The sequence below is a fragment of the Sebastes umbrosus genome, chromosome 5, assembly GCF_015220745.1.
Source record: "Sebastes umbrosus isolate fSebUmb1 chromosome 5, fSebUmb1.pri, whole genome shotgun sequence".
NCBI lineage: Eukaryota > Metazoa > Chordata > Actinopteri > Perciformes > Sebastidae > Sebastes > Sebastes umbrosus.
In genome coordinates this window covers 20,318,785-20,338,684 of record NC_051273.1, presented here as the reverse complement: position 1 = coordinate 20,338,684, position 19,900 = coordinate 20,318,785, and the positions used below count along the sequence as shown (strand labels likewise).

The 19,900-nt window shown below is 39.5% G+C and overlaps 1 protein-coding gene across 4 annotated transcripts; it reads right to left on the bottom strand.

The window, feature by feature from the left end:
* Positions 1-1,347: 1,347 nt before the first annotated feature.
* On the bottom strand, positions 1,348-18,053 carry bsg (basigin). 4 transcript variants are annotated; one of them, XM_037769694.1, is made up of 9 exons: positions 17,807-18,053; positions 11,194-11,544; positions 9,140-9,308; positions 7,648-7,736; positions 6,683-6,819; positions 6,181-6,457; positions 3,371-3,383; positions 3,202-3,274; positions 1,348-2,480 (listed from the first exon to the last, which is right to left on the bottom strand). In XM_037769694.1, exons 1-8 carry the CDS (start codon positions 17,871-17,873, stop codon positions 3,214-3,216), a joined length of 1,164 nt encoding a protein of 387 aa, XP_037625622.1. In that variant the 5' UTR covers positions 17,874-18,053; the 3' UTR covers positions 1,348-2,480; positions 3,202-3,213. The 4 variants fall into 4 exon arrangements, with proteins under 4 accessions (XP_037625622.1, XP_037625621.1, XP_037625624.1 ...); XM_037769693.1 differs by having other exon boundaries at positions 3,371-3,395; positions 17,807-18,052; XM_037769696.1 differs by lacking the exon at positions 11,194-11,544 and having other exon boundaries at positions 3,371-3,395; positions 17,807-18,046.
* Between the last annotated feature and the right edge of the window lie 1,847 nt (positions 18,054-19,900).

Below are 19,900 nucleotides of genomic sequence, written 5' to 3'. Positions count from 1 at the left end.
GTGATTAATCGCGATTAATTATTTTTATCGATTGACAGTCCTAATTTATTTATTATAGATTAATCTACCAATGATTTGCTCAATTTATCATTTGGTCAGAAAATTGTGGGGGAAAAAAGTTTCCTGAAGCCGTCTTCAGATGTGTTGTTTTGTCTGACCGGCAGTTCAAAGATATTTAGTTTACGATCACATCAGATAAAGAAGGGCGGAAAATCCTCACATTGGAAAAGCTGGAACCAGGAGTATATTATTTTTTTTGCTTAAAAAATGCTTAAAGATTGATTGCAATTTCATTTTCTGTTGATTGACTAATCGCCTCAGCTCTAAAAATCAAAGGCGTGACTCTCAGAATACTTAAAGTACCAAACCACAGGTTGATTTTGTGGTGCGATTAAGAATTATGGAGCGGTTGTTTTGGACAAAATGTAAACAGCTATGAATCAGATATAACTGACTATTCTACTGCCAAGATAAATGTAATTCTAAAACCTCCTTTATACAGTAAGGAAGCACAAAGTTATATTGATAAATGGAATGACTGCCTCGCGGGTGTATGTCTCCGCCAACCAGTCAAGTTGCAGTTTACATCCATGACTGTCCAAAATGTCCTCACTTCATCATTGTATCCTGCTAGACATTAAATTGTTATATAAATTCTTGAGTTATGGCAAAAAACATGTTTTGTGAGGTCACACTGGCTTTGACCTTTGACCACCAAAATCTAATTAGTTCATCCTCGAATCCAAGTAGACGTTTGTGCCATTTGAAGAAGGAATTCCTGAGATACGGTGTTCACGAGAATGGACCAGACGGACACGTGTGCATACGAACGGACAACCCGAAAACATTAAACATAGAAAAAGGGTCACATACCATTGCTTTCTATTAGCTTTTGTTGCATGTCTATCTTGGCCTGAAACAGGAATGTGTGCAAGATAAAGTCAATAAGAAAACATGGTTTGGAGCCATTTTGGTAGAACATTTTAAAACTTTTTTTAAAAAATGGATTTGAGCACGTTTAGGCCCAATACTCATACAACTGCAGTGAATTTCTTAAGACTCTTTGCTCTTCACGTTTAGGTAAAAGACATTTGGATGTCAGGCTTGATGACATGCTTTGGATTTCTTCTCAAAACACATTTGACTTGTAGTGAAGTTTGACTGTTTTTGTACTAGTTATTCCTGGATACACTGACAGCATTAGTTTGCAGGGCAGTGAATCCTACAAACGAAAGCTGATTCTGATCTTCCGTGCAGCTATTTAGGCCTCCTTTTACGCAGTTCTTCTTCAACCTGCTATTCTAAGTCATCCTTTGATGTGAGTAAAAAGTTAAGAACACAAACATGTAAAATCGAATACCTTTATTCAGTTTGTGCAAGTTGTACAACAGATGGTGTTCCATGTACTTGGATGGTACAACAATTCACACAATTCTGGCTAGGTCTTTTTTTTTAATCTGTGTAACTCTGAAATGGTAACATCCAATCACAACACTAATCGGGTTAAATGGAACATATGGCTTCAGAATCATCTACACAGTGAAGGGAACAAAGTGGTCCAACAATCGCACACTAATGTTTTTATCTCAGATCACAGTGAGTGAGAGAAAAATGTTTATCTGCTGTACTAAACTGAAATATTAATATATAGTATTCAAGTTGCATTCAAGAGAAGTAACAGATGTTACATCTTTTGAACTTGGTCCACAATAAATTTTTTACTCTGGATGTGACAACAAAAACATGACTAAAACTTTGATTTTTAAATATGTGAATAGGAAAAAGGAAATAAAAGCTTGAATTAAAAGACTTTCCTACTAAAAAGAATTATAATTTCGTATGGCAACAAAACCTAGCAGACATTAAATCTTTTCTGCATTTCATTTGTGGTGTCACATTTGTACACAAAAGAGAAATGGTGCTTGTTAGTATTAAGGCAAAGCATAAAACTCTGCTAAGGGAGGTTTACGGTGGTGTAGGAACAGGTCAAACGTGTGAATTCAAACGCACTCCGGTCGTTGCTGTAAGAATGGCAGTGATGTGTCCGGATCAGAGCTGGTTCAGATCCTCAAAAACAGAACTTGTGCTGCTTTAGTAAACATTCCTGATTGGAGAACGTAAAAGCAAAGACCGACAATTGTGAGGTCAGTGTAGGAAGCATTAGCATCAACAGAAAAATAACCACAAAGAGGCATTCCTCACATGATCTGTCTAATGATTTCACAACAAACACACACTTTGCTATAACGGCATTTAAACTCATGCAACATTTGCCCCGCGGCCTCAAGCAGAAAAATTACTTCACGCTATGTTCTGTGGCTGCACAATGTGGAGGAGAATATAGAAGAAAACAAAAACGAGAGGAAATCAGTCGGTTCCTTAACAACACCCAAGCACAAAAAGGTACTTAAAATTTGCAGGGTGCACAGTATAATGTGCCACACAACAGCTGGATCCTGGACTGCCATCTGGATGTCCATCTAGGATAGAGATGAATGAATGAAGAATTAGAGTTGTTTCAAAAAGCTTTGTCTTGTATTCAGATTCTAAATTTGGTTTATCTTCTATATACCGTTTCTGAGTAGAGAGGTAGCCCTCAGTAAAGCTGGGCTCACACTACAGGAGTTTTAAAATTGTGTTGCATCACACACTACAGCCGTGCCAGAGGGAGCAATGCACCACCTCACGTAATCTCTCTCACCTGATCTCATGGGGAAGCAGATGTAAACAAAACGGAAATTACAAAATTGAAGTTAATTTATAATATTGATCCTTATGAATTAGGAGGACCTTGACAGTTTGCCACCCATTACAGTCACTGATGCGTTTTGGCGTTGGTGAACACCTGTCAGCAGTTCAAAATATGTAAATCTTTGGAGGCCGATGTCTATTTTACAAGCGGGTAGGTATATGACATTAAGATCTACAAGCCAAATGCCAACTACACAATTATCCGGACAAAGATAAGCTCGCTAAATGAATGCTAACAAAACGTTGGCTAATATTGCATAATTAATCTACAGGTATCTTGCAAAATGAAACCCATAACGTTAGAATACCTTTGTGTCGGACTGTATACTATATATACTACAATTACCAGATAATCAGGGCTGAACGGACTGGATTTCCCTTCCAGAAAACTCCTGTAGTCTAAGCCCGGTTCAAGTTACATTTCAAGAAGAACTTCATAGTTTCACGCACCTTTTTCAGCTTCTAATTAGAATTCCTTTGCCTCACATTCTTGTCTTTGTGATTTTCAGTAGAATTGCTCTTCCTGAAAAAAAACACATTATAGAGCAAACATGAGTTCTGTAAAAAAAATAAATACAAAATCTTTAGTGACATTCAAGATGCTGCCGAATGTACTTACAGAGGAGCAGCGCCTGAGTCGTCATCTGTAAGCGATCAATGAAGGAGGGCAAAACAAAAACAAGGGTCAGTTGATAGCAGGTTACATGTCGGTTACTGGTGTGAGCAACACATGCCCCCCCCCCCCCTCTCCCCCCCTTCCCCACAGATGATGGTAGCAAATGTTAGAGCATGACATCCTCTGCAACATGATTCCAATGAGGTTAAATCCAACTAAACATGAACTGAAGCATGCCCGCCTGTTTCTGAAAATGAATCATACAACTAAATAAATCCTTAGAAAATCATTTGCGCAACAAAGACTGTCGCTTAACTACTGTGTCTCTTGAGTTGTCTCTTTGAATCTGTAATAAGATTTGAACATCGCCATTCATGAACATTTTTGTACACTGTCCAGAGTCACCCCGTAGCATCATAGAGGCTCATGCAATACAAGCAAAGGACACCAAAGGAACACTGCAGTGGCAGAATTAAAGGCCCTGACACACCAAGCCGACGGTTGGCTGTTGGACAGTTTGGGGCTGTCGGTGAGCGTCTGTCGGCCCAGTTTTTGAGATGTGTCCCGCACCATCTGCTCTAGTCTGCTCGCGTCAGAGGCTTTTGGGAGGAGTCAGCATGTTGAATCGGCGGCGGAGCTCATCGGTGAGAGAAATCGCTCTGATTGGCTGTTCAGCTTAAGCGAATCAGTGCACGAGAAGAGAAACAGAAGTGAGGAACGCAAGCCAACAAGTAAAGTAAAGAGGGCACACACTTCTCTTGTTTCATCGTCATGTCATCTGATCATTCCAATACACGGATATTTTAACAGCGATATGACCATCTGGAATGAAGCTAAGTGGTGAGTGAGAGTGGTGTGAAAATGGTCGGCAAGCACTGCTTTGTTTCCTGCATCATAACAATGGCTTGTATATCTGCCGTCCTCGGTCTTCCAATTTCCCTTTTTGAATGATGAATACGGACTACCGCCGCCTGCTGGTGTGGAGAGTTATTTCATGTCACGCAGGCACAGAACGTACGTGCTACCCGGCTGTCGGCTGTAGTCTTCGCGGTGTGTTCAAATGCAACTTGTCGGCCAAGACAAAGGCAACGAGAGGCGACGCAACAGTCAGCCTTCATCGCCGCTAGTTCTCTGATGTCGGATTGGTGCGTCTGGGCCTTAACAGTAAACACCTTTAAACTAGCAGAGCTAACACACAACCTGGCATGTATAGCAGCAGTATTCACAGCAGAGCTAGAGCACGTATTCACAAAGTAACACTATCTCTGTGGCGAATGAGACAAATGTAAATGACGTACTGACCTTGAGAAAAGGGTTGCCTATCGTTTATCATGCATAAAGTACAAGATGCAGAAGGCATGCAGACAGAATGCTGAAACCTCGCACTTTTCAACCTGTTCCAAGTTCATGTCAAACCATTACACTAGCTTCACATGTCTCATTTGACTCTTTCATTGGCTCAAACACATGATTTTTTTTTTTAAAAAGGACCAATAGGAAGTGGAAAGGTAATATTTAAACTTGCTCTGATTGCAGGGCCAGTGAAAGAGTGACCAAATCTTTGAGCGCATTCGTCTTAGAAGTGGCGACTATGAAAGCAGTTCATTCAGACTCCCATAGCTTTTTCCACGCGGTCATCTCAGCTCAACCACTTCAGTCTGACATGCAGTTTTTGTCCACTTACCAAAATGCAAAATCAGCAGCGAACAGAGAAGTAAAAATGTAAATAATAAAAAATAATAGTTTCTATCACAGATTGTTTATACAAAAGGCGGAAGCTAACTCCTGACCTTTATCTTAAAAATGTAAATAATAGCAAAACCAAAAGACAATAAGGGTTCATATTGAATGCATGCAACTACAGTCTATACATCCCCACCTTAAAGGGGACATTCGCATTTTTTGAAGTGGGGTAGTATGAGGTACTTCTCCATAGTCAGGATAAGTACCTCATACAACCCCACTTCAAAACATCCAAACTATACCTTTAAGAGCAATGCTTTGCCTTAATAGTCTCCAACTTGCCACTGGGGGGCACTAAACCTTCTCAACTCACAGTTCAGTAAACAAGGCCTACAGTTTGATGCATTTTTGTCCCGTTGGAAGTTGAAAGACTTCTTTACATTCGTTTAGCCACATATTAAAACAGAGGACAGAGAAGTTGAGTGCATGTTGGGAAATGGCCATATCTACCCTTAAAAATGTACATTTCATACCTAACTACTCATGATGATATGAGGGTATTTTTCCAGTGTAATTAGAAAAATAGCAAAATGGCCAGTAAGTTTTGGAATTCACCAACAATTGTGGCCAAATGATAAATAAAATTCTCAGCTCTAAGTGGCTGTTCAGACCGAAAACAGCACGTGTAAAAAAAGTGACAGCACTGGTGGTGGCATGTTCGCTTCAGGCATTGGTGAAAAGATTAAATATGACCTCAGAGGCCCAGTTATAGCATCAATAGCACTTTATAGTACTATGAGACAAACAACTGGGGTAAGATATCACAGCTGTAATCACTTCATCTTATGGTTGCAAGATAAAAACAGTACAATTAACCTGTTCAGGTAGTGTGACCTTGCACACATTTGACTGATAAATGCAGTGCAGTGTCGGATGATCAACTTATGTGCCAAGACTCGCCCTTTTTTCTCCTCTTGTTTTTGCCAGAACTCTCCCACACTGTGTCAACACAGTTGTCTCATTGAAATGAATGAGAAAGCAGCGTTTTATCACACAGTGCTAATGTCAGTCTGAAAACAACCTAAGAGTTGATGTAATGTGTAGCGGTGAAGGCAGCATGGTGTACGTACCGTCGGTGATCTCATCGGGCTTTCTCCTCTTCTCGTAGATGAAGATGATGGTCACCAGGATGATGACCTCGGCCACAATGCCGAGGAAGGGCCAGAGAGCAGCCAACCGGCTGCGGACACGCAGGTGGATCTTGTCGGTGTTTGTGCCGAGTTCGTTGGTTCCGGAGCAGATGTAGTCTCCGATGTCGCCTTCGATGCTCAGCTCATTAATGATCAGAGTGGTCTTGTTGGGGGTGCTCTTGATCTCATGTTTGTTGGTAGTGCCGTTGATGATAGGCTGAGGGTTATTTTTAAGTTAGTAACGCAAATAGCAAGACAGGTGTGATCATTCTGCATTATTTATTTTACAACTGAAGTACTGGACGTACATAATTTATAACACATCACAATATTTGTGGTGACTGAACTGTTTAGTTTCATGTCCTCTGGTTTAGAACTGTGGATCAAAAATATCATGAATAATTTTAAGGTAATTAAAATGACAAGCTTGAGAAACACATACCGTTTGGTAGCCGTCTTCCTGTTTGAACCAGGTCCAGTCAGTAGGCAGTGGATAGCCATGGCTCACACAGATCATCACCCCTTTGTCGTTCTCATTGCCGTGCTCGGAGTGCTTGTAGGCAGCAACATGGGGGAGTGCTACAGCCAGGGGAGAAACGCATTCAAATTAGAACATAAAAGTTTGTGATTAAATAAATGAACTCCCCTTAAATGTTTATGCTGGAGCAAGAGGCACCTTCACATAAGAACTCGAAACTAAGAAGTGATTGGAATGAGCTACCTTCCTAATGATAAACATTGTTTTATTGATTCCCATGATCAATTCACAGTTGTTTCTGTTTAAACATTCCTATGATGCCTAATTTAAATTCACTATGAAACTGTCACCCTCGCGATTGTTCCCTTATCTGCTGCATGTGCAGAGGACACCCAGTTTTCAGATGGGATTGGCACAGAATAATTTTGCCTAATGGTGAATTGCACAACAGCACAGAGGGGAAAAATAAACATAAACTTCCTTCAAATTGTGAGTAATGGCTTGCTTATTATCATAGCTTCAAGCATAAAATAAATGAGATGTATTCCAGGTAAATGCATAGGGCACTATCTATACTTGATGTTGTGAAGAAATAGCCACATCCAGATCATGAAGTATACCTTAAATATTAGCAGTACTTAACACTGAATATCTTGACTTTGAGATTGTATCTAAGCCAGGGGTTCTCAAACTTTTTGGGGCCACCCACCCCTTAAAAAGGGGTGAACATTTTCAAAGGACCCACTCATAATCGTAACACCGACTAAGCATATTTACTTTATATAAAAGCTACCTGATCTGTAACTATAAAAACATAGCATTTGCAACCATGTAAGTTAAAAACCCCAAGGTATACATGGACATGAACGTGTAATGAAATGACTTCAATGAATGCAACTTCGATCTGTGATATTCATTAATTAACTTACTTTTGACTTCAATTGTCTGCTTCGCCTCTGGGTCTGTCAGGAACACACATTCATACTTCCCACTAGTACTGTGGGTGATCTTGTCCAAACTATGGAAAGATAAAGAAGTCATGTGAATTTTTCTCTGCAGACCTAGCAAAATAGCATTTAGCAGGTGGGGACTTCTAAGCAATTCTGCTGATGTCACTTCAATGACAGTGATTAGTTTTCCACTTAGCTAAGTAGAAAATTCACAATAGAACCGTGTTTATGCTCAAGAGCCATGGGGTAAAAATAAAGCTGCTTGTCCATGCAACAAATATTTCAAATTTCCCCTGGTAATCACAATCCCACTGTTGTTTGGTGCTGCTGTCCCGTACAGTTCTGCCTGCTCTCTCTAATGGGGAATTAAGGTCAGGGCAAGTGAGCACACTGCTAGAGGCGCTTATCCCTGCTGCCAAGACTACTGGCAAAGCTGCACGACTGCACGCTCCATCTCTCTGCTAATCAAGAGCGGTGAATGCCTGACTGGTGCAGCTAGCTTTGCTGCTAATGGAGGCAGCCAGGGACGAGGCGAGAGCACTGAAAAGGGGGAGGGACGACAGACGAGCAAAAGGCAAAGTGAGAGGGAGCGAACATTAGAGGATAAAGATGGATATTGACTGTAGTAACAGAGCCAGAAAGGGACAGCATAAGAATCAGAATAAAGGACTAGAGCAGGACATAAAAAAGGCCAACAGAGCTCACTTGGCTGTGAAAATTTCTTCTAAGTCATCCACAGGACATCTTAAAGTATTACAGCCAGCTGGGCTTGCCATTTTCTTGTATGGTTCATTCACTCAGTACTGCTAATCAGTGAATTTGCACAGTTGTCCAGAACATAAACAGGCCTCTGAGGGGAAAATAAGGAATTCTTCTGCTTTACAAGTTAGCGGGAAACAGTAGGGCTGTGCAATTAATCAAATTTCAATTTCGGCTTACAACGATAATGAAAACAAGATAATCAACATAAAACGATTATTTTGCCTCATTCCTTTTTGCAATGATGTACTCGTTTTGTCTTAAACGTGTCATAAATCCAGCGCTCCCATTTCCTTCACAGCGTGTGAGGATCCCCTCGTGAGATCTCTCCCCGGCTCTGGCTGGCCCTCGCCGGCCGTATTTCTTTGGTGCGCTGCAACTAGGCTTGCCGCGGTAGACGGTGTTACACGGTGGTCGGACCAGAGGTTTAACTCTTAAATGTAGGCTACAATATGTTCTTTCTAAATGCATATATTTCCAAAGTTAATGAAATATTGTGTTAAATAATCGTGATCTCAATATTCACCAAAATAATCGTGATTATGATTTGTGCCATATTCGAGCAGCCCAAGGAAACAGCACATAAAACACAACCAGATTCAAGACAAAGGACACTTCTATAACTATCAGAGGATGAGCGTGTTTATTGTGCTAAAATAACTGCAGGGCAGATCTGCCCATATGGCACACTTGGGTGGCTGGAGCTACTTACCTAAGGATTGTGTATGAAGCGGCATCAGCGGACTTGGTGTCTTCAATGAGTTTGCCGTTGTGCATCCAGTGGGAGCCCTTGACGGGAAGGTTGGAATCTGTCAGGTTGCAGTGGAGGACTGCGGAGGTCTGGTTGCTGACCTCAAGAGGTTCAGCAATGATTGTGGGGACTTAAGATAAACACAGAGGGGAAAATGAATTATTTATCATTCTTTTCTAGCATCTAAAATGTCAGCTTATTGGCATTAAACAACGGGTTTGCAGGTTTTAGACATCAATGCTTCCCTACAAAGGCAAAACCCAGTAACTACATTTGGTCAAAATTTTGTTTTAACCTGTATCTGACATCTGTTTAACTATATAAAAAAAATTGTGCTATTGAAATGTGTAATTTCCGTGAAAAAAGCTGACATATTGACATAAAAACCAAGTCAAACCACAGTATCTGCACTGTGATGTGTAGCTACAGCTCTCGTCTTTGTAGGGTAGAATGGTTGTCTTAATACCCTTCATTACTGACCTGAAGGTATTACCTTGAAATGTATCATTATCACTGGGTGCATCATTTTTTAGGATATCGTTTAATTTACATTTTGGCTCGACACTCAACAGTTGTCTTTACAGAAATGAATGGTTTGATGGAACACAATGTCATAGGGCATACCATGTACATGACAGCCCTGTGCCATATGCTCACACTCATTGATGATCAAATAATACAAGGTAAGCAGGGTGGAAGAGGTCAACTATGAGACATAATTGTTTCTCAGTTGTTATTCTTCTTCTCGCCAGGGTGTAAATATAGATTAGGATTTTGTTGAGATGACAATTGTTGAGTGTTAAGTGGTCAACCACTTAAGTACACCAAGTTTGAGAAGGAAAACTAATCCGTTCTCACAAATGAAACCAGGAAAACGGTACAACTTTTGAACAAATGCACAAAACTTTCCAAGAAAGGTGGAAAGAGCTCCCCAAACTGGGGAGATCTGTCCCACCATCAGCAGAATGGAGGGGAGAATAGGAGTTATACTGGAAATCTAGTAGATACTGTAGGCTACAACAAGGTCATGGGGAAAAGATCTTTAAATACATGCAGAAGACGCAACAACAGGGGGATGAATTACTATTGGCAGTATCACTGCCAATCACATGATGAAATGTAATAATTAAGTATTTTTGCTTCAAATGGGTGAAGAAATAAATTCTTCAAAATTAACAAATAATACTGGACCACAAGGCAGAAAGATTTTAATGAGTAGTTGCCATCTTCTGTGCCTACATGTCAGTAGGGTATACACCACAGGAATGGGCTACAAGCATAAACAAAAGGGGCATTGCCAATGTTAGCAGGGTTGGAAATTAGCACCAGCCAAATGCTGGTAAAACATGCAAGTGGCAGCTAGATTTGCTTCACTCCCCAGGCAAAAAAACAATGGTAATACAGTATATTGAATGGCTGGCAGATTTTGGAGTCTACCAGACACAGATGCAGGTCGACAAAGAAGTTAATTTCCAACCCTGAATGTTAGTATCAATTAAGGAAGATGCTAGGAAAACGCTAGCAAAATAAATATCTACCAAGAAGCAATACTAATCAAGAAATCTGACACCCCTTTTTTGTTTTTTCTATGAACAATTAAATATTCATATTTTGTTCATATGCAATAATTTTCCTGCAGGAGCAATTTGCAAATTTCCAACCTTCTGACCAGTATTATATGCAAGTAAACCTATCATAGTGGTACCTAAACCTTGAAACAGGGGGAAAAAAAGGCATCAGATTGAAGACAAGTTCTGTGTCGGGTAATACAGGATTAGGGAGCGGTCCGGCCACGCTCTATGACCAGGTTCGGATTCTACTACAGGACAAACTTGGAGCTTTTGAGGGGAGAAGAGGGAGAGTGTGTACTGGGTGAGGCGGGATGGAGAGGCTATTGGACCGGGAATTATGGGAGTTGAGTGTAACGGGAGCTGAATGTCCAGGACTTCACTAATGAGGAGATACCAGCCAAGCTACTTTGACCGGAGTCTCCTCATGCTTCCTCTGCCACTCACTTTCGATCACAATAACGTTTGCCTGCGAGCGGATCCACTTGATTTTTGGCGTCTTCTTCAGTTCATTGCGGTCGGGGTCATTGGAAGCGCGGCACTCATACGTGCCCGAGTCGTTGAGGGTGAGGCTAGTGAGGTGAATGGTGCTCGTGGCGTGGGCTATGTATGTGGCATTGATTTGCACACAGTTATCCCGTGCCCCGTCAAAGAGCTGGGTGAAGGTCTCGTTGGGCTCTTCACCCTCTACAAACCACCACTGCACCTCGGGGATGGGGTTCCCTATCACCTCACAATGCAGCTTTGCGCTGTCACTGATCAGCTTCATCTGAGACAGGGGACATTTGATAAAACCCGCTGAGTACCGTTTACAGTCAGCCCAGCAAACAGAGATTTCAAAAATGTTGTTGTTAATGTGGTGAGTTTAAAGCAAGCCAGGTGATTTCATGGATTGGTGATAAAAGGCCGTGATGGAAGAAAGACAAGCAAATAGGAAAAAAAGAAAGACAAAGAAACAAAGTTAATAAAACACAAATGAAATGAAAATATGAAAGTACGCACATAGAAAACAAATCAGAGCAGCATTTTTCATCCAATTATTTTGGGAAATGTTTTGATCATTCCTGGTACTCTGACCCATCAAGACAAAAATAAGAAATGCAACATAAAAAGCATTAGGGATGACCTGAGCTGATCTGAGAGCACAGCGACAAGCCATACATTTAGTTTCTAATTTATTATTTACATCAAGCTTCAATGTTGAATTTTTGTTCAAACCATTTTAGAAAGGTGTTGACTCAACGTTATAATCATTTTGGAGGCTGAAATTTGTGTTGCAGTTGAATTGTATTGCATTTAGAGTGAAGATACTGATATCATATGAAACTAGAAAACACCTAAGGAATCCATTGGTACCAACCATGTCATACTAGCTTGTCGTGAAGGAGGTTAAATAATGCTTCAAACTTATTTTGGCGAGGAAAAACTGGCATGGCCATTTTTAAACGGGACCCTTGACCTCTGACCTCAAGATATGTGAATGAAAACGGGTTCTATGGGTACCCACGAGTCTCCCCTTTACAGACATGCCCACTTTATGATAATCATGTGCAGTTTTGGGTTTGAGTTTTTTCTTGCTTGTTGGGCTTGAGTTTGCAATTTGAGCATATTATTTATGCTAAATGCAGTACCTGTGAGGGTTTCTGGACAATATTTGTCATTGATTTATGTTGTTAATTGATTTCCAATAATAAATATGTACATACATTTGCATAAAGCATCATATTTTATTTATCAAGATTAACTATGGACAATCATGCGATTACATATTTGAATCGATTGACAGCCCTAATTGCATTAATATCCTAATATTTTGCCCATTTATGTCAATGAGAGTAGACTACTATTAGGTTTGGGTGATCCTCTTATCCTTGGGTGAATCTGTTATCAGTGGACTTTTATGTCAATGTAATTTACCAAATTAAGTGCCCTTATATGGGAATTTGTTCCATTTAAAGGCTTCGTATTAGCAATTACTGAATAATAAATGTTGAAACTGGGGCCTAAAAAGATTGATCAAGACATCCCTAAAGGCAGGTATAGCAACAAAAAAAAAAACACAAAGACAACAACAAAACATTAAAAGCATCCAATAGCATTCCCATGAAATCATAACAATATGTAATGAATGAAACAGAACATGAAGAAAAAAGCAGATGAGGTTGAAATGAAAAACATTTCATGTAATAAAATTAAGTAAAGAAAATCCATGAAAGCCTTAGGACATGTAAGGATTTTGGGCTGGTGTAGGGGTGGTTGATATATTGAATATACTCAATGTATTGTGGCTCGTTCTACGTGGGATATAGTAAATGACTGTATTGCGAACATTAAGTATAAATATTAACGGTCACTTAATTTTTTTATGGTGCCGACATAAGACTTGCTTTGGCGTTTCGCTTCTCCTGTGGCTCTCTCCCACAGACACTATCTACTGGCCGATTGTGTATGGCGTATGAGCATGGATGTGCATAAGGGGCATGTGTTTTTGTACCTGAAAGAAGCAGGGAACCGGGAAAGAGCCTAGAAAGAGCGGAAGAGGTGAAACACCAAAGCTATTTTTTTTCGTGTTGAGGTCAGAAACGGTGACAGAAGATGCCAGCCTCCACTTCAAAAGACGGTCAAACTAGCCCCCACGTTGTTCTGCGGTACGAGTATATATTAGGCATTACGGTAAGAGCGGGTAAGAACTGGCTTCAAAATAAAAGCTTATAAAATGAATAAACATTAAATAAAATTAAAGATAATTTAAAATAGCGCCTGCAAACTGTATTTTGGAGAAAGAATTATTTCAATAGTGTGAATAATTAGTCAAACTTAATAAGAATACATTTCCAAAGACGAATCTGACTTGTATGGCAGTACACCACCTCAGAGTGTTCAGATTAGTTTGCTGGAATGATCACGCTAGTATTTTAGAGAAAACATTAAAATATCAAGATATTATTTATAAACCATATTGGCCAGCCCTGGGCTGGTGCCTTTTCTCTGCTGTGCCTTGTGTCACCCAACAGTGGTTAGGGTGTTAAAACCAGGTCAAAGCTATTTTTCAGAACATTGTGCTGAATGATTTTCTGGAGGCTATGCACGTGACATCAATGTACGTGGAAGTCAACACAGTCAATCTCCACTGAGAGGGAAATGCAAACATTCAGTATTTGACGTTGATACATTCACATGGGAATAACATGAAAAACACGTTTTAGCTGTTGCACAATTGACTGTACCAAGCAGATTGAAAAAGGAATATATGTATTGTTTTGAATGAAATGTGCTGGTCAGTTTGATTAGGCTGTCAAATCCTGCTTGAGTGTGTATGGGTGGCTGTGTCAGGAAACTTATTTTCTAGCTACACTTTAATCCTCACAAACCACTGACTGTTATATTAAATCACTTCTGATTAATTTACTTCTTTAGATATTTGTTTCCTTCCTAGTGTTGCAGCTCTCCAACAGCAGGCATGGGGGACTTCTTTGGCCAGTCAGTGGTGTTCAGGGGAGTTATACACTTAGGCGGGTCCAGAGAAAAATAACATTCTCACGCAACAGGCCAAATCACGGCCAGCTTGCTCCCCTCCTCTCAGAAAAAAAATCCTCAACTAACACAAACCAGAATCATCCTGTAGATCTCACTGTAAACTCACATATCTGTCTTTTTTTTTAAACATGCACATCACTTTTTCTACATTGCCTTGATGAAAATATACTTATTTTTGTGTGAGAAGTTCAATTTTCAAAACACTCCAACCAGAACTGTCAGCAGAAATCAATTAAAGACAAAACAAAACAGGCAGAACTTGTCAACAAGAGCCTGAGTCTCTACTCATATCATCATGTAACCTTTCTGGCTTAGTGGCTTCCACCACCTCTAATAAAAGGTCACCTTCGTAGCGCATGCGAAATGAAAAGTGCAAAATTAAATATAGTCTCTAGGCCCTAGTTCTAACTGTGAATAGATGTAAAACACATTGACAGTGTCGTTTACGGCCTTTAGCCCTCTGCTCTTAAACATGAGAACCGGCTCCATGTGGTTTGAGCCCTTTCAGAGAACAAATTCCATAGTTGATATTCTTTGTTTACATATGGTCAATAACAAGCTAAATGTCTGAACAATGTACAAAAAAAAGCGTGGAAATCTATACTTTTAACATACAAGGGGGGAAAAGTTATATTTGTCAAGCAAAAAAAGGACACAGAGGAGCAAATAAACCCAAACTATGGGGATACATGCTTTATCTTTATAGAGAGTTCATTGTTTCATTCAACCAGCTGGTTGAAAATTAACAACTCGAGGAGGAATTTACTGAGCCTTTTGAAAAGACAAAGGTATACATACAAAGACAAAAGCATATAATCCTCAGGCCACTTTCAACACTCGAGTAACAAAGTACATTGAAATTTTCACGCTGAACAGGAAAAGCTAGTACAATGTAACGTCCTTTCCAATAGAAGATGGATGTAGGTGGTTTCAACGTGATGAAAGCAGTGACGCATGGAAACAGACACCGTTTAAAGAGGCAATTTCAGGAATATTTGGTCAAAGTCACTGTTTTGAGATAAACAACTTGTGTGGAGGGGGGATATACTGTACTTGTCACATTCAGCCTACATAAATCCAATGGATGTGATCTGATCTTTCAAGTCTGTCTGTTTATGTGGAGTGGAATACCACAGATTTGTCACCACTATAGAGAAAGCTGTCAACTCCCACACCCAAAAAACAACAACCTGTCACTGTCAGTGCTACTGCTCAGACTGCAGGCTTTTATCATAAAAGGATAATCTAAGTGAGAGCAGGTTAAGCATCACCATTTACCAAATTACTGGGACACCCAGTGCTTAAAACATGTGCCTTTTTCACACATGGTAGCCTTGCCTACCTGCCTGCCTGTCTCATCATCATAACAACCCACTTTCATGGAGAAGAGGCTGAAACTCTAGGGAAATCTAATTTTACTCCTGATCTACTGCAGAGCTGTCGTTACCAAAGCAGGAAACGAGCGACATGAGGGCTCCTTGTATGTGTCTGACTCACATTTACACAACATCCAACAACAGACTGGTTGCTGGTACCACCTTTCTGCAAAATGAAGGTTACCCAGTTTTACCCACACTTTAGGAAACATTGCCAAATAAAGGGCACATTTGACTTTAATAGCCCATAGTTTTACAACATATTATGTCACTGACAGTCCGTAGTTGCCCATCTCTCTTAACTGCCTTGGGATGACGGAACGCAGAGAAGAAAATGACTCAGTTTGGATATTTTGAAGTTTTCTTAAATATTTGTGAGTAGCTCTTTCAGTGCTAAATCTCAATAGCAAAAAAAGCTCAGTAATTTCAACATTATTCCATTTTAAGTAAGTAAAAGGTATTAATGTGTCATGACAACACACAAGACATTAAAATCCTGACTGACCACAATGTTGTATGTGTTGACTATCATTATACTATAGAGCGGGTCGCCCTCCGGAAGGTCGGAGGTTCGATCCCTGGCTCCTCCAGTCCACATGTTGAAGTGTCTTTGAGAAAGACACTTGCAAACCCCAAATTGCTCGCGAAGACCATCGCCATCGGTGTATGAATGAGAATTTAGATTGGATCCTGATGGCCAGGTTAGCACCTTGCATGGCAGTCTCTGCCATCAGTGTATGAATGTCTTCTGACCTGTACTTATTATCTGTACCTAAGGTCCGCACAGAACTAGGTAAGATGGCCTTTAGCTATTCTGCTCCCTTCTCCTGGAATACACTGCAAGCTAAGTTGAAACTGAAAAATCTGATTGCTTTTGATGAATTTAAAACATTAATGAAAGACCTAGAAGCAGAGTCAATCGGGAGCTGTCTGTGTTTCTGAATATTTTCACTTTAACGTTGGCTTCAAACACTTGATTTTAATGTGTTTTGTATGATATTATGCCATGTATTTATTTTGCTTTTGTTTTATGTTGTGGCGTCTGAAACTTTAATGTATGTTTAAATGCTGCTGTCTTGGCCAGGTCTCTCTTGCAAAAGAGATTCTTAATCTCAATGAATACTACCTGGTTAAATAAAGGTTAAATAAAAAAATAAAAATAAAATGTGTGTTTGAATGGGTAAATGTTGACATGTAGTGTAAAGCGCTTTGAGTGGTCAAAAGACTAGAAAGGCGTTATACTGTATATATGCAAGTCCATTTTAATACTCATTGGGGTGATCATTCTTGGACAATAATTGTAAGGTAGCATTTTAATATAATTAAAAACACTGCTGCCATTTGTATTGCTAGCAGAGACAAAATAAGCAATTAAGTAGCTCTGTAAATATTGCTGCCTATATGGAAATGTCTGTTATTTGCCATAATAGCTGTCATCACAATGCTGACAATTGATTATTATGATCACTGTTACCAAACAAAGAGCTGTTTATTAATACACAGTACCCAGGTCAAACTGTGGTAGGTCATTTCTCCCTTCATTTAAGGGAGGAAGCTGTAAATGATTGTAACGTTACACAAGCCAGCCAGGTTAATATAAGACTGTGAGGACATATTTACCAAAAGATTATTTTACCTTTAGTGAAAGAGAAACTGTTAATGATAATAACTAATGCATAGCAACCGTTTTGTAACGTAAACGTTACGCAACAGCGAGTTCAGTGGACAAACTGAACCACCATACGGTTTAAATTAACGTCATGTGACCGACTATATTTGCAAAACGTTTGGCAGATATCTCACTTTAAATCCCCTTCTGTAAAAAAAAATGAGACAAAGAAAGAAAACACATTCAGCCTCATGTTAATACGGTTTAGCCGTTGTCACGAACCGGCTGTTTAACCGTCCGGAAGGATTTTTGCGACAGTAAATTAGCTAAATTATGCTGCTTAGCAACAACACTAATAATATTTGTGTTTCTTATTAAACGCTGGAGACATTTTGTAATAATGTAAGCTGAATTAAAAAGACATTAAAACACACACACAGCTCTCGTGTAACGTTAACAAAGCAGGAATCATTGTAAATGTTCGTAGTGAAGGCAAAGTCTACATCTTCACACCAACATGGCGGCTCGAGTCTCCTACCTGTGGACGCGTTGGCTCTCCAGCAGCTCAGCAGCAGCAGGGCGCTGACAGCCCACAACAGCTTCATAGTTGATTATGTAGTAGTTACTAAATCGTCGAGTAAACGTTTTAGTTAACTACGACGGGATGAATCTTCTTGTGGACTTCCAGCAGGAGATGTAGGAAGCTGAATGTGATCCAGAGTGGAGCCGATGTGGTCGCTCGTCCTCTAGTTGCACCTCACGCACACACGCCCTGATCAGCACGTACGCAATGACGTATTGCGTAGAGGCGTGGTTACGTCACATGGGTTATACATTGTATGGAAATTAGCCAAAACAGACTCAATTTAATATATTTAATGGAAAGACAAACAAAAGGAAAAAAAAGTGGTAGTGTGTTTTAGAGGGGGTTATATTTTTGAGGAATATTAATGTCTAAAAAAAAGTATGTAATGAAGTAATAAAATAATAATTATGTCACCGTTTAGTAGCACTTTTCTTTTTGAAAGAAAGTTATTCATAGTTCATTCATTCATTCATTCTCACTGTGCAATATCATTTTCCACTTGTGCAATTTTGTTAAGTATTTTTATTGTCAATACTGTATATACTGCTCCTTTTTTTATACTTCCTTCTATTTAAAAGGTTCATATTTTGTTACACTTTTGTTTAGCTCTTTTTTTTTACTGTGTGAGCTGATGCATCTTGTTTTTTGCACTATCCCCTTTGCTGCTGTACACTGCAAAATTTCCCCACTGCAGGACTAATAAAGGAATATCTTATCTTATCTCTTATCTTATATTCACAGGACTAACATAGATATCAGCCATCTCAATAAAGTGTTTAAAAGGAAAGTCACCCAGATGTTGTGTATATTAGAGCAAAAACTGCAAAAAGTGTAAGGAAATGTCTGCAGTATTCAAAGACTCACTGAATTATTAGGTTTCATCAATATTGATACATATTTAGATAAATGCTAAACACCCATACTCAGGGCTTTCTTAATCAGGTAGTCCACTGGGCAAGAAGACATTTACCAGTACCGATGGGATGTTATACTCAGCACACCATTTTAAAGAATCAAGGCTGTGTTGCAAAGTGAATTAAAATTCCAGTATATAATGTATATAGTATATAAACATTGAACTGAATTTAATAGATCTGCCTTTTTGTCACCAATAGCTGATCCAGCATTTTGAGTCAGTATCGGCTCGATAGCCGATCCGGTATCAGTATCGGTGCATGCCTAGATAACACAAATGAAATATTAGTAAAAAGTATGGTAAAAATGGTCTGCTGAAGTCTTTCTCTGGGCGTAGTTGTCAAAATCCTGACAAACTGTCTGACAGCTTGACAGTCCTTCTGTGGCCGGACTTTAATCCTGTTAAAATCCAGCGGATCTACTACCCAGATAGTCCCGATTAAATCAAACAAGCTTGAGTAACTGTATTATAGAAAATCCCCAAATCCAGATGTGCCATGTTGATGCTTCCATAAAAAGCAAGCGTGCTGCCATCCTACTGGAAATCTATTTTAATGTTTTCTTTTTGTCACAAGATAGTTTGTGTAGATTCACAAAATCCATATTAAATCCAGGCTGCAACAAAATATACCCACCTACATATTCAAAATTTTAAAGAGCTAACATTTTAGCTCTACACATTGATTCTATAGTAACTAGATATTAAAAGTGTGCCGTATTTCAGCGTACATCGTTACAAAGGCACAAATTCTTACAGTGTTAACCACAAAGGTAACAATAAACTGTGATATTTCAGCTATTTCACATTGTAAAGTCAAACTCAAGTGTATCCATTTGTCATGTAGTGAGAGCAATGTTGTGTTTATAACAATCCCCAGATTAAAGGCCTTTGAACCTAAACCCCAGAGGAGAGGAGAGGTACAATGTAGAGGAAACACACCCATATGGCTAAACAATGAAAGGAAGCACAATTTATTGGCTTATTGATAACATTTAATAGGCAAGTACCCCACTGAAAGATTTAACATCGACTCTGTTTACTATCGGCGTGCCTTTGGATCAGGCTTTACTTTGAAAGTACAAAACCGTATTATGTATTGAAATCACTTCCATCAGTGATTTCTAATGATG

Coding starts and splice junctions, on each gene's coding strand:
- bsg (XM_037769693.1), bottom strand. CDS start 17,873: ATGAAGCTGTTGTGGGCTGTCAGCGCCCTGCTGCTGCTGAGCTGCTGG. Junction 11,545..17,806: donor GAGAGCCAACGCGTCCACAG/GTAGGAGACTCG, acceptor AACGGTACTCAG/CGGGTTTTATCAAATGTCCC. Junction 7,737..9,139: donor GCTTCATACACAATCCTTAG/GTAAGTAGCTCC, acceptor ATCTTTCCATAG/TTTGGACAAGATCACCCACA.